The 16274-nt window shown below is 30.8% G+C and overlaps 1 protein-coding gene across 2 annotated transcripts in view; it reads right to left on the minus strand.

Moving 5' to 3' along the window:
- Window positions 1-685: 685 nt before the first annotated feature.
- LOC124354619 (neuroligin-4, Y-linked-like) overlaps window positions 686-16274 on the minus strand; it is a 50915-nt gene continuing 35326 nt past the window's right edge. For both annotated transcript variants that reach the window (XM_046805222.1, XM_046805221.1), the window contains 5 exons: window positions 15848-16048; window positions 6059-6768; window positions 4577-4728; window positions 3588-3706; window positions 686-1503 (listed from right to left, as the gene is read on the minus strand). In XM_046805222.1, coding sequence (XP_046661178.1) covers window positions 788-1503; window positions 3588-3706; window positions 4577-4728; window positions 6059-6768; window positions 15848-16048 — 1898 coding nt within the window. In that variant the 3' untranslated portion in view covers window positions 686-787. The remainder of the gene's footprint in view (window positions 1504-3587; window positions 3707-4576; window positions 4729-6058; window positions 6769-15847; window positions 16049-16274) is intronic.

A 16274-nucleotide genomic window follows, 5' to 3' on the forward strand; every position in this document is an offset into this window, starting at 1 on the left:
GATCTGCACCTTCAAAAACAGGATGTGTAATGACAGAAATCAAATAGATTGGAAGAAAAAAGGAAACATTCCTGTCCTCATCCATGCTCCACTCGGTGTACCTGTTTGTTTATCCATCTCTCGTTATACAGAACTCATTTCTTCTGGAAAGTAGTAGAGAATATATTTATTATTAATAGATTTAGAAGACAAGTAGTTTAATTATTTATTTTAACATTTTTAATATTTTGAATAACTTATTAAAGTCAAAGTTACTAGGTTAATAGTTTTAATATATATGAAAATATAAATTCTATTATAGAATACTATTGACGAAGGAAGAAAATAATTACTGTGAAATTTGGCAACAACTATGTTACAAAACTATGTGTTACTATATTATTCTCTTCTGCGCATTAAAATAAATCTTAGTTTGTAATCTTTCTGTTCACACTCATAAATTTGATGAAGTATTAGATGAAACTTGCCTTTCATTTTTGCTTAAAACTGTTCAATTTGACATAAATACGCAAGGTGCTTATTTAAATGCTATAGTCTCTAGCTAGTAGCTTTATCACTCCCTTGCGGATTAATTAAATGAAGACAAAAGCTGAACGATCATTGCTCACCCTATAGCAAAAAAAAATATACACAAGAAAAAGAGCAAAGTAGGCAGAGAGGACAATGAGGCAAGCGCAACTTGTTCCAAAAACGGAATAGTTTATAAAACTTTTAATTATAATTAACAATGTCATAATTTCACAAAAAAATAACTAGTATTAAAATATGACCGAACGTTGGTAAAACATCATACCCTCATTTCATTGATGGCGGCCGAAGGAACTTTAAACGACCCTGTTGATGGGAGTGGGTGGGGGGTGTCAGGCTGTGCTCGAGTCAAGGCCATGTACTGGTGGACCGAGCCGTTGGGCGGGTTCTCAGCACTCTTGTGGATATTGTTGGTAAGATGATGACACAGAGAGTGCTGAGAAGACCCCGAGAGCAGCATCGACTCGCGCTCCATGTCCACGATGACACTGGCAGACGGTAATAGTTTATTCTCCTCGAAAGGCGCTTTCTTTTCCACTTTACTCCTGTCCTTCTTGTGGTACACTTTGGCGAATATGAGAACGTTGAGCACCAGCAGGGAGCAGCCTATAGCGATGGTGACGGTGAGCGCGGTGGAGTACGCACCGTACCCGACGATCTCGTAGTTGGCCAGAGGCTCCGTCCCGTTGTGTGGGAGCGTCTGCAAGGGGTCCGCACTGACACACGTGGTTGTCGGGGGCTCCAGCGTGGTGGGGGGCTCCAGGGCCACTGTGGTCCCCGGGGATTGGTTGTCTGCGGTTCGAAGGGGATCGGGCCGCACCACTCCCTCGTACAACTCCGGACTGTCGTGCTGCGGGAACTGATTGTGCCGTGACGTGGAGCTCGTGGCCCCCGCTCTGTGTAACTCTGGGATCAGCCTCAACCACAGCGAGAGTTGGTGAGCTCTGTAGTGGTTCTTCACCCTAGGTCTCACACCTGTACACAAACAGATATATTATCATTAATATATTATAGTCTGGTCTGAAGATCCTCTTTTTCATATATTGGTTTTACGCAACGGTGAAGATAATAAGTTTTCTTATAATTATATTCCAATCTATCAGACATATTACATATAATTAATTAATAAATTTTTAATAATAAATATATTGTAACGAGGTTCTAAAATATATATTTTAGTTTCATATTCTTAACATTTAGTTATTCAAACTGACATACTGACTCCTGGTACGGAGTTTCGTTAAATAAATCACTCGCTTAAGTTTTTCTGCGTTTTATTACCAGTTTATCAATGATACTGAAATGGATTTTGTACAGACAGTAAAATGTAATGAAAAATTTATATCAATATATAGCCTACATATTTGCGAGTAAGTAAAGCTTCTCTTCTAGAACTACAGCTGTCTTTTATTGGTTACATCCAAGTTGATATTAGAGCAGACAAATATATATATATATATATATATATATATATATATATATATATATATATATAATTTTACAGCAAAGGTATATTTTATTTTATTTTGTAAATATCGGCACCTGCCTTAAATATTTTTTAAGCAATTACTATATATATATTCATTTAAGAAATTCATTTAAATACGGTTTGTGTATGCAATTTATGTAATAATACCGATGCTAACACTTTATATATCTTATTTACTTGAAACAAATAAGAAGCTAAAGTAATAACTTATAAGATCAAAACTAAATATTTTTGCCTTCATTTTGAAATAAAATTATTTTAATGCCTAATATTGATAGAATAATTCTGTAAAAATACTGTTATATGAATCAATCGTACGTCTACAAACGATTGGGTGTTGTGATATTTATATAAATAGCTCTGAGAAGCCTACTTATGTCAAACGACAACTAAGATAGCTTTGATAACAATATTTAACTATATAGTAAAAGTTAGACTATTTAGTGTTTTATAGTTGCACTGCTAGAAATTATATAATATAAATTGAATTTATTGTTTCGTGTATTGGAGCAAGTAGTTTGGTGAATCGTGCTAATGCTCAGTCCCTCCGTATTTCTTCCATCAGCTACTGTAAATATGCCGTCGCACAATGTCTAAACGAACAAAATTCAATACCTGACACATACGCATGCCCAATGTCGCATTGTTGCCACGATGTTGAAATAAGAATTGTTGTTTCTTTTGTTAGTGTTTTCACTCTATAAATGTAAACACATTGAAAGTAGTGGTTAAGTTAATGAAACGTATGGTTGTGATAACATAATACATTGTTTACACGGAACAGTTAATTACATTTACCATGCTATTTCAATTAATATTTGGAACCTGTACAGTCCAAAGTGAGATATTGGCTGCTTTAGAGACCTGTGGGTCGTAGACTGTAAGAATTGTTAAATTATAATAGGCCTATATTTATCCCAGGACCAGAAGAATATCCATGTACAATTTCAGTACAATCATTGAAAGCAATAAAGGCACTTTTACCTTTAATATATTATAATCCTATTATAAAGTCAAGAAGAATATAAAGAAATTCATTACTTGTTAAGACTTGTATACATATTTTATTCTTGAGTTATATCTATGTGTGTATATTTGTGTTACTCAACACCTAAAAATACTGTACCGAAATTTGTAAAATTGTATTGAAATTTTACATGGATTTTTAGATGGAAGAAGGGATTTAAAAATATTTCAGTGAGTATCGCTTATCTCCGGATGGTTTGGAATGGATTTAAAATTAATATGTTACTGTTGGCTCTGTTTTAAAATTGTCATTGTGTGTGAAGGAATGGGTATAAACACTAAAATATTATAAATTTATTTATACGGAAAATATTATAACATTTTTATTTTCATTCATAATAAATACACTTCCCTATTTTGTTAACAACAGATGCAAGAGAATAGACCTTTTTTACAATTTACGCTTTGTGAACAATTAAAAGCATACCTAAATATAGCCGTAAGATAATGATTGTGTTTGCATTTTAATTGTTTAACAAAGTAAGGGACAAGTGAAGAAGGAGAGAAAAAGAGAACAAAGAAGAAAAGTATGTTGCAGACTTACCTATCTCTAGGTAACGTTGGTGTGAAATATCGTATTCCTCCCAGGTCAGAGCTCTGTAGCGGTTCCTCTCCTTAGTCACAGACAAGAAGTGATTCTCACTCTCATATTCGTTTGGGTCCCTGTTACAGGAAATTTGTGAAATCAACTGGTTGAACCCATGTATTGTTATATCTGAGTATTCACTCTATCCTTACTCTATTTCTGTAATTGGAATCTTTTACTGTGCACTAGTTTAAGGGAACACTATGGAAAAGATATGCAACTGTGAAATAACTGTGTCATTTTAAAATTTCCTACGTATTAAACTATAACCGCAGTAATTTTTTTACGCTATTGGAATTATTTATTTTCACTGATCGAAGAAATAAGATTATATCTACGAAACTCCAGGTAGACAAGACCTGACATAAAGACAAAAATTATATTCAGGCAAGTTTGATGCAAAACGAAAGTTACATGAAACAGTTTTTAAAAGATTATATTCCACGTTTTTTGTTGAACTAGTCCATTACTTTCTTACAGTGTTAAGTTCTTATAGATATTAAAAACAAGTTATAGCTTCCTATCACTGTGTAATTTTCTAATAGAAAATATCATATCTTATCGAACACAAAAGAATCTAATGTAAATTGGCTTTGTATAAAATATAAATGTTTTACCTAAAACCTATACTTTCGTAGCATTCTTAAGGAATTGAATAAAAAGAATTTATCTGTAACGTAGGTATGAAAGCAATAATATAGCTAATAAATAAAATGCATCAAGAACAAACAATTTGTATGTCAAAGTACCTCACTAAGATTTGGATACAGGATGTAAATTTAAAATACTTTAAGTATATTTACGTTCATATCGCCGGTAAAATTTTTACAAATGGTATATTTAATTTTCATAAATTATTGAAATAGATTTTAAAGGTGTTGGCAAATCAAAAATGAACTAAGTGACATCTTGACTTGAGTTTAAAAGTAATATTCTTGCTGACTTACCCAGATCTGACGAAATTACCGAAAAATAACATCAATGACTCTGAGAGCGCCACCTGGTAGCTTGTGTAGTTAGAACGAAACGGTCTCACAGTGCTAACCAAGGGTGCCCCAAAAATGTAGGGTAACTCCTCACCGTGCATCACTCCACCTATCTGGACATACATATAATTCATAATGAAGTAAAATAATATTATTTATATTAGATACTGCTCTGTTCTATACTGAGAGAAAGAACAGCCTTTTTAAAAGTCTGGTAACTAGTGTATTTAAAATCTAACTGTTTTAAACAGCAGGCTGCTATTAGCATTTACGTATTACAACATCTAACAAGAATTTTCAGATGTAAATATTTAATTAGAGATTACGAGGTTGCAGATGATGTGTATTTAATTAGAAGGAATAAGCTTCATGGAAACAATCAGTGGCAAGCGAAATTATTTAACAAATTTACCTATACAAGATTAAAAGTTTTTAAACAAATACATTCGCGTCATTAACAATTTGATATTGTCCTAGAATTGAATTTACTTTGTTATTAAATTTAATGTGGCATCCCTAAAGTATATACAACTTTGGTTGTATTGGCTGAGTTCATAATCTTCTATATGCCTACCTGGACCGTTTAGTATGCGTATTTAATATTTATGTTAAAGTACTTAGGCATTGGCATATTTATATTTCTTATTATATTTATTTTATGACTATATTTCTAGATTTAGTGCAAATGCTGTAACTTAATCTAATCAATTAATTGTGCCAACAGACCATCGTTACAATCAGATTTTAACTAAAGTTTAAATTGACTCAATAAAATGCCTATACTTTAGACATATTTAAAACAAACATTATCTGTATTTGATCCGATAGCTAAATAGGCAAGTGTGAATTACGACAATTTATTTTTCAAGGAATCATCGCCACCCACCACGTTTTCTACTCATATCAACTTGAGCAAAAGTAACAAGTCAAAATGTATTTTACCAAATCTTTTTATCACGTTTGGGAGACTGCAGGTGTTCTCATAAAAAGCTGCTATCACATATGTGTATAGGGTCTTGTAAATATAGTAGTAACGATTATGTAGTTATATATTTTTTTAATTTTATGATTTCTATCGCAATTTATGAACTATCTTCTCTTTTCAATATCCTGGTGAATTCTTACAGACGGAAAACCCTTAATACTAAAATACTGGCTGCTGGAAATGTCCATTTAAAAACTTAACTTAAAAGAAGAATACATAATTTCTTAACTTTAATTTAAGCTTAATAAAAGACATATATCCTACTTATATTTAAACTAAACAGCATGAAAATAAATTACAGTTTAATAAACAACTAATCGTAGGATCTGGCTGGCGATGTTTAGCCTATAACAGCAAATTCATTTTTAAATACATATTTTATATAGAATATTTCTCAAAGAGCTCAGTAATGATTAATATGGCAAAACTCTGTATGTAAGTCACACATCATTGTTTACCTGTGGAAACTCGTCGCTTTTCCCTTGATAGTCAAAGACGAAGAAGTAGGTCTTAGTCCTGGAAGGAGAAAGCAGGCCGGAAGGAAGGGGAGGGGTGCTGAGCATATCCCCGGTCTGCAGGAGAGGCGCGTTATACAGAGCATCACTGAGGGCTGCCACTGTGGATTCTAAAACAGCGAGAGGGTTTACACTCCGGTCCCAGTCCGTATACTCGTTCACCACAGCGTAAAATATTTCGGACAAGTGATAAGTGTACGAGTTACGTATAAACGTCCTCAGGATTTTGTCACGTCTTTGGGTGTCAAAGCCGGCTTGGAGATCGCGGAGAGAGAATCGGGAGAGCACTTCATTTGAGACGAGCCCGAACAGTAAGTCATAGCTATTGAAGGGGGTATCACCTGAACGCCTACCACTTGTCAGATCACCGTGGGTAAGAATGTCTTTTCGGAAGTTATGTTTGATGACGACCCCGTCCACGCTGGGCCCGAAGGAACTTAGGTGGGCCGGGGGCTGAATATCCGCTTTCATGAGTGCTGCCAGCGGAACCTCCCTCAAACAGTCCACGATGTTCTCGTGGTGAGAGAGTAAGTCATCTGGCACTGGACAGCCGAACTGGCGCGCCAGTCGCACCGCCCAGTAGACAGGATCTTCTACTAGCGACCAGCTGCTCAGTGCCGACCCTGACAGAAGGACAGCTCGGTGGAAGAGACCTAAAAAAGAGTATCAGATTTAAAAAAAAATATATATATATATATAATAGATTTTATGTTTTATAACAGCTACCAAGCCAAAACATATATCATCATTTAAGTTTAAAAACATTTTTCTGTATAAATACCAGTCCCTACTGGTATAATTTTGTCTGTAAAATTACTAGTAGGTTAAACCTCAACATAGCCAAACCCTTTTTAAAAACATTTCAACTTGTTGATATCCTAAGCAGATTTTACGTCCAGTTATTAGATAAGCTACATATCAAGGTGGCTTATACATAGTCTGGTTTAAGGGATAGTCTGGTCAAAATGAATACGGCAACCTTTAAAATAGAATACTACTTTTAAAAAGTTACTACGTAAAAATTGAATTAAATGAAAAGGCCATTGCGTTTAAGTAGTAAGATTTTTGTGACAACATTAAAGATACGCTGATAATCCCGGGAATTGCATCATCTATAGTCTGGTATATTTGAATGTATTAATACAATAGTACTGCAACGTATTTTGAGATGAAGTAACATATACTTAATTGGGGTAATTCTTATTCTTAAAAACATTTCTAATCATATCATTTTTAACAAAATAAAAATAAAAGTTGTTATTCATTCCACGATGTATTATAATAAAAATTAATAATCTAGTGTCGAAATTAAGTTATGTTAGGATAAAACAGTTATTAAAAAGTATAATATAGGGCAATATATAATCAGGCGCAAGGAAGAGCAGTTGAAGATATAAGTATAAATTAATGTTTTCATACTGAATAAGAAGTATTCATTCTTCGTTTAAATGATTATTTTATTAAATTTATGATCGCAAAATACAATTTTCATCAATGTTACCCCATTACCAAAATTCTTTTTCAATTAACCAGAAACCCATTAAATAATATTCTTGATATATTCTATTTATATTGGCCTCCGTAAAATTGCCTAAATTATAATTGTTGTATATTTTTATTAAAGGATTGTTTTACTTTTCTTTCTTTTAAGAATATATTTAAAATGGTTATGAATTTTGAATTTTATAAATAAAGCATAACATGTTGAAATTATATATGAGTGTAGTATGCCTAATACCTAGATTATACGGGTAAATGCAGAAGTTGCTATTTGGTGACAGGAAAGGAAGACCTAAAATAGTATTTTGAATTGATATGCCTATAATCTCGTCACTAACATATTTACAGCGTTATATAGAAGCCATACAAGACTGTTTCAGGAAACGTAATAATCTGTTGTGGGATTTGAGAATTAGCGCCAGTCATTTATTCCTTAACTGAAAGCAAATTCTTTACTTATTATGCACGGAAATATTAGGCTCTCACTCATTTGCTTATCTACTGTATATCAGATTAAAATATGTATCCACATGGAGGCACTTGAATATCACAGTGTTCTAAGGACAGGCGTTAATTTAAAGGCAGCACTTTGAAAGTAAATCATATTGTTTAATTAATACTATTTTTCAGGGGTCCAATCTGATCTATTTCACAACAAGGAGTTCAATTAGTTGTATTTTGAACTAAGACGAAGCGGAGGGCTTATACTACAATAAAGTGATAGGCTTTTAATCCGGTGCTTAGGTTTATTTACAATTGAATATACTACTAATATCTTGTTAGTAGCACAATGATATAATTGCGTTAACCACTGCATCAACTCATTGGGTGCGCTTTAAGATAAATCAGAAGCAAAAATAATTGTATTTTTGTCAAATTAGACATATTCATAATCGCTTAAATTCGCTTATACTACATAGCTTGATGTATTACACGTAACTATACGGTAGGATTGCAATATTTTAGTGTCTTGAATTTAATGGAAGGGGATTTTGAGATGCAGAAGTGACCTGAATCAAAGAGCTTGTACTGCACTTAAGTGAACTTCTAATCCTGTCAAGTGGCTTATCTGGAACCGGGTCTTCTACACGTATCCACTTTGGAGCGCTATACGATGATAGTGTCTCTTACCCCATATATAACGTGCAATTAGTCAGGATAATGTATTAACCTAATTTATAGCTTTATATTTCAATATAAAAATGTACTTTATCGTGACAATATATAAAGATGTAAAGTATTAATTAACCGTAAATAATATAAATGAATTAAGGGCTTATTTGTGAAAGTTTCTCTGATATTGTTAAGTATTTATATTATGTTGGTCTTAAAGTTATTAAGTATACACATTTTCATTCATTTCCCTACTATTTCATTATAATTTCTTTACCAACAATGTAATTATTTCAGTATAATACCAGGAGTGTAATAAATATGTACAATATTATAAAATATAAATTTCAACTCTATATATTCCAATTTATTATAAAAATACTTAATATTTTTAAATTGATGTATTAATAGTAATAAGTGTAACTGAATTTAAAACAAATGCTTTATTGCATAGTACATTAAAAGCACTTAGCGTATATAATTTAGTAAAATCCAGAAAATTACATTAGGATATAAACTATATTAAATTCAAAACATCGCCTAAAAGTGTTTTAGCAAGACTCTAAGTTAATTATATATTTGTAATCTCCACCATCTATTTTTTTCATTCAAAATACAAGAATATAATGTAGCCTATTTTAGCTAGGATTTTAAAACGGAATTCAATTTCCAGAAACATTGCTGTGCTATTAAACCTTCAATGCATCCCTGATGTTTTATTCGTGCCATTTCCCACAAACCCGAATTTAATATTATTTGATCAAAATGATTGTTCCCGCATATAATGTAAAATAAAATGTAGAAACAAATATATCTTATTCGTCTATAATTCATAACTTAAATGTGCAAATTAGATATCTGTAAATGACCAGCCGGAGAGTCATTTAAGTGAAACAAAATTATTAAACCCTCAAAAACTACAGACATAATATCTTTAAAAGTTAAATTACAAATGGAAAAAATATAAGTTTATTTTCAAACACTCAATTGTATACGATACCTTATATAAAGTGGTGTTGATTACTGAATTAAGAAGTTTGATCAATTATAAAAGTTTGTCTTTTTTAATTTTACTGCCAACTTTTAAAGTAGAAAATTGGATAGGTTTCATGAAAAATCAACTCATTAAAATGTTCGAAGAACTTTAAGTACACTTTAAATGTATTTATGTTTTATTCGATTACCATAAATTTATGACCACCATACAAATAATTATTTTCTCTTGAAGCATATCCAATGCATGAAAACCCATTACTTACATTACGGACTTAATTACCTTTTTGAAAGTTCACTGACCTAAACCCACAATTCATTATTTTGATGTGCGATATGAAAAATGTATACTGATTAAAAACAGAAGAAAATAATGTAAAATATAAAATTATTAATTAATCCTGACACATTTTTTAGTTTATTGTTTAAGTCTTTAGTTTATTGTTTCCTCTGTTTTATTATGTGATTTAATGATAATGTACTCGTATAACTTTGATTATACTAAGGTATCATTATAATTTAAACTACGTAGTACTAGTAGAATTTTTATTCTTTTAAGTAAAAATTCTAATATTTCATTACTGCTTGAGCTAAACTCAACGTTGCTTTGTACTTTGGTTTTCATTGTTCAGTTGAGACAATTTGAAGATTAGCGTGTCAATATATTTTAGGAGAGATAACGTGGTCTGAATTCATTTGCTATACGAATAACACGAGTATGTTGAATCAGAGTACACAAAAAATAAATCTGAGGTATAAGAAGAAAGGAATTATGTCAGAACCACACAGGCTCTGAGGATCTGGGTACGCAAAATCAACAACGTTTTGAACTTTACTTTAGTGTCGTGACATATTTCATCCCTCTTTTACGAAAAAAACTTTTGAAGATACTGGTTCCTGTCTACCAATAACCTCTTGATACGGATCAAGTGAGTACGATCTTATATATACAATCAGGCATTCATCCAATTGCAGTAAATGTTACATCGCTGCAGCAACAATAATTAAAATGTTTAAACTCTTACACCGATACATGTTAAAAGAACTTATATACACATTGTTCATATAAAAGATAATTGTTTTAGATATTAATACAAAACTTTGAATTTAAATGTTTTCTATGCATAAATTGTAAAACAATTTATAATATATATATATATATATATATATATATATATATATATATATTTTATTAAATACTTTATCGTTACTTGACAAATTTAACTGTGCTGCAGCTTTATAAACTTCCACTTTATGTGAAAAACCGTCTATTGTAAAATGTTAATCCTTATATTTGAGCATTTGTATACAGTATTTAAAAACATATTATTCAATATATAATATTAATTTTATAAATATTAATATCACATTATTATTTTAACATGTACGTATTAAAAACGTACTAACGGTATAGTATCAGTTAAGGTTTAGACTTACATGCATAAATAAACGTTACGATAGCATCATGTGTGATACGTTACTAATCTCTGAAGAGATTACAATAATGAATTAAGTATTTGTTATCCACTTAGACATAATATCCGAAATAAAGCCGTTTACGCACCTGATACAAAAATGGATTAAATTCTATAGGAATAGTATAAATACTGAATAAAAAGAAACAAATAAAGATTTAACAAATAAGTAAACCTACAATTTGTTAATAAATCCATATAAAACTAACCATTTTTTAACTTAAAATGATACTAAATAAGGATATCATTACAAAAAGTTTTTTGGATAAAAAATAACTTTAAACTCAAAATACTAAATGTTTTTCATTGGATGTATTGTATGTTCAGTGTTTGAAAACGGTTACAAAGTTTCGACCAAAGTGAAACCTTAAAGTTATGAGTTTTAAGTTTTAATCACTTGGGTCGATTAACATTTTAAAACCTTATTCTGATGTATATCAATAACGGTTTCCAACATGTTTAATGCAGAATATAACCCAGTATTTATACCTCCTGATACTAACATTTATGTTAGGAAAAACAATAATCTAAAATGATATCTAAATTCATGAGTTGTATTAATTACCAAGGTAGATAATTAAATTATGTGAGTAGCCTCTTTGATGAAAGCATTAATTGTAAGCATTAAATCATATATAAAACCACAGAATAATTTATCAGTCCTTGCAAAATTAAAAGGAATGTGTTGTTCTACACAAGACAAGGCTGCACATATATATTTTTTTTTATTGTGTTTTGTCAATATTTTATATGAATTGAAAATTCCACTCCCTTTCACTCTGGGGTTAAATAAAATATAAGTTCGGAACCTCATTGCATAAATGATGCATTTTTATTATTATATTATGGTGTGATAATATTCAACATACAACTCAGAAGCTTGTTTAAACAGATAAAAACTAGCTCAAATTTATAATTCTCCATCTAATGTCGCGTGTTAAGTTTTAATTACATTTAGTAATAATTTTGTCATACTGATTATATTAATCTTAATTAATGCGCTAGCTACAGATATTAGCTGTTGTCCTTTAAATACCAATTCTAAATTAACATGGTGAAACTACGCTGTGTCTGCGCCGCTAGCTGGCAGTGGGCCTGCATCTCTTGTACCGATATGGCACCTGTCACTCTCATCACGATCTACCTTCCTCATGTGTTTATGTGTCTTTTGCATATATTCATTTGTATGTTAATTATCCCATCTCACCCTCTCTAGATCACCATTCCCCTTTATTATTTTACCTATTTTGTGATCCCTAGTTCATCCATTATGTGTCCTGTTGTGTGTGCTAAAATGTATGTTCTACCGCGAACGTAGACCTTCCGTCAGTGTGGACCCCTTTAGCCCCCTGGTTTTCTTTCTGATTTCTTCTCGTTTGGGAGGCTTGTGTTGTGAACGCGAAAGAAATGAATCTTTTAATATAATTTACCAAGAAAATTCTAAAACTAGTAGTAGATATGGATCCTGAAACGTGAACACTTAAAATTGCTATACATAACCAGTTAACCATATATACTATCTTAGAAAAAAAGGAGTAAATATTAAATAATATTACCATATTATTTTTTATATAAGAATATTCTGACTAGACATGTATAGAATAGATTGGGAACGCTCAAGATTATATTGAGCGTAATTATATATCACACTAGAAAGTATAACGTTTTCGTGTGCTCTAGAGTTTTTTTTATTTAAATCGATGTATAAAATGAGCCAAAACCATCAGCACATGTATGTACAATAGTTATATTCTTATATTGTTTGATTAAAAAGCCTAATTTTGAATCGGAAATAGTATAACTCTGTTTCATTGAATAATCTTGTCTGAGAGTTAAATAAAAACCAATCTTAACAATACAGTTTTTCATTAGAAAATGCAGTATTACAAATATACTTATAAAAATATGTGGCGCCAATCGTAGCAATAGCGAGCTGTTACCCTAGGATTCGTTTACAACCACCCTGAGTTTGCTGGTGCATTAAATGATAGGAGGAAAGATATCAAACACGTGTAACTATAAATTTGGAATTGATTAAAATGTATAGTTTTAATTTACTAAAATATTTTTATACTCATACTATGCCTAGATATGAGAAGAGCCTTAATATCCAGTTTAAGATTATTTTGTGTTTATGATCACTTCAGATAAACAAAGGTTATTTAGAACTAGACAGTTTGATTCTCGTTTATTTATTTACTCCGAAAAACCATAGAATTTATATCAAAGTGAGATCTGACTGTTGTTTTGCTATAAATGAATTCCAGAACAATTCCGGAAATGGATCCATTAACTCTGGTCATAGAAATATCTGCATTTGCATTTTACACTTTCGAAGTAGGAAAATTTTGAAAGGTATATGGCAGTATCCTGTAGAGTAAATTATCTTAAACCTTAACATGTAAATAGAAGCAAAGTTTACGCAGTGGACTTTTAGTCTAGATTTGTTATGAATGAAAATTGTAATGCTTCAGAACATTCGCCTACATCAGTTAACTAGGACGTACGTTATTGATTGATTATAACAATAAAATAATAAGATTCACGTAACAAGATATTAAGGTGCCAAAAAGTGCAAACGATTGTATAGCGTAGGAAGAATGGTTTTTGTACTGGACATTCAGTGAGATCGTTAAGGCCTTTTTTACTTCAAACACAAGTAGTTCCACTTGAAGTTTATAACCATTAATATAGAATATAATTTTATAACAAATTATAGCATTTTTATGACACTAACAAATTGTAAAATTACTATTTAATAATAAAACTTAAAAATAAACATATGTTTACTATTCGAATTATATATATATAATATATATATATATATATATATAATATATATATGTATATATATATATATATATCACATGTTGAAAGTTTTTAAAATCAATAATATACATATATATATATATATATATATATATATATATGTTATTTAATAAAATTATGTTATAGCTAAATTGTGAAAGGATTAAAAATATTTCATGTATTTTTATTTCTTTAATAAATTAATTGTATATTTTAATCTTACATTAGTACAAATATGGTTTAAGAAAACTATATAGTTTAACTGAGGCCTATTTATGAATTAACTATGTTCTAGTTTGTTATTTTATTTCATTTATCGTTTTTTGGTGGCTTTAATGTAAGTAAACATAAATGTTGAACAAAGATCAACAAAACAATATTTGGTAAACATGAGAAAAAAGCCCCGTACAAAAATTAATATCGATGGTATATTGAAACCAATAGAAACTAATATGAAGTTGAACAAAGACAGAATATTTGATGTGGGCGGGATATCGGCTTTGGCCTCCGATATGAGATGGCCAGGCAGTAAACGTTTATGCTTCCATTTCAGTCATCGCCTTGCTTGCTGTGGTTGGCTTGATGGCTGTATTTGCCTAGGGGTTCTGTATAATGTTACGGTCAATGAATGTGTACCAATTTTAATGATTAATTAATTTAAAAAGATAATTATTTAAGGTTTTTATAGTTTTATTCTTTAGACATAGGATGTTCTGAATTTAAAAAGGCACACTATCCTGTAATATTTATAAATTGTAAAATAAGTTCATAGGTCTTATGTAGAGTTGTGTATTACTGGTTGTAAATAAAACAAGAAATAAAATTATGTTGCTAACGAATTGAAGATTATATACTGTGCACATATAAAGATGTTTTCATTAACTGAGAAACACTGTATAAAAAATATCACCAACAAAACCAAGAAATTTTGAGACTAAGCAATACTCATATATTTTATCGATAAAATAATATGGCGTTGACATAAAACACATTTTAATATCCTAAATAAATTGTATGTATTTAAAATGTATTATTATTCCCGTATTTTCAATTTCTATAAGTTATTAAACATGCACCTTTCTAAAATATGTATTAAGTATAAATGTATTTTTATTATTTATCGGATGGCTAGGGTTAGGAAATTATTGAAGAAGAGAAATCTGTAATTAAATATTACATAGAACAAAACATATGTCATTACATATTTCTTTGCTATATAATCCAAAGGAAATAGTTTTAAACCTCTTTGGATAGTTGGACATTCATTCAGAACACACACACGGATTTTAAATTTATGTTTAGTTCTAAGAGAACAGTACGGTAATTATACTATCTACCTGAACAGTCAATACTTATAACAATGCATTTATAAATAAATTTAAATCGGTGTAATAAACTACGTTGTAATAAACTACCTACACGCTTATAAGTATTGCAGTATTGTGAAATTGTTGAGAATGATTTTGTTCTAGATGTTTGCGAAAAATATGTATGCATGCCTGTCGTTATTCCTCATAGCGACACTGTAATACACATTCCTTGTTGATATTACATGCCTTTGTGTTAATCTTTTTACAGGGATGACAGTGAATCGTGAAACAGCTTCAAAGGGTTGTAATAATATTAGCAAACCAGGCATTATTATTTTGTGGAAAATTTTGTAGTAAGAGTGGAATGAGCATTCTCGTTTGATTTTTATAAGAATACTTTATAAAAGTGAAATTATAACTCATTTAATACTAATACGTACGTACAACATTTTCATTTCATTACACTCTTACTAATCAGAAACAGAACGTTATTTACATTACTATCAATTTAATTTAGTACGACTTAATATTACCTGGCATTACAGTGGGAGACATGATAAGAAATTGAATGCAGGCGGCACCAGTTCCATGTCCGAGGAGAGTCACGTTGTCCGGGTCACCACCGAATAGCGCGATGTTCTGCTGTATCCAGTGTAAAGCCGCGACCTGATCCATCAGCCCGTAGTTAGCCACCCGTGCAGATGAGTATGGCGCTATGTTAGCATTCAGGAACCCTGTAAACACGATTATATAATGATGTTCTACTGCATCTGGCGTAGGCTTACGATCTGATCTATCAACCTGAATGTAGCTATCCGTAGTAGTGACAGTGACCGAAAGATAAAATAATGCTAATAAATAATGCATGCACCTTTAACTTACTTAATTAAAATCCAAGAAACTAACACATCTGATTGGTTTTACATACACATAATATACACTAATCTACAATAAGTGTTC

The sequence above is a fragment of the Homalodisca vitripennis genome, chromosome 2, assembly GCF_021130785.1.
Source record: "Homalodisca vitripennis isolate AUS2020 chromosome 2, UT_GWSS_2.1, whole genome shotgun sequence".
In the NCBI taxonomy this organism is placed as follows: domain Eukaryota; kingdom Metazoa; phylum Arthropoda; class Insecta; order Hemiptera; family Cicadellidae; genus Homalodisca; species Homalodisca vitripennis.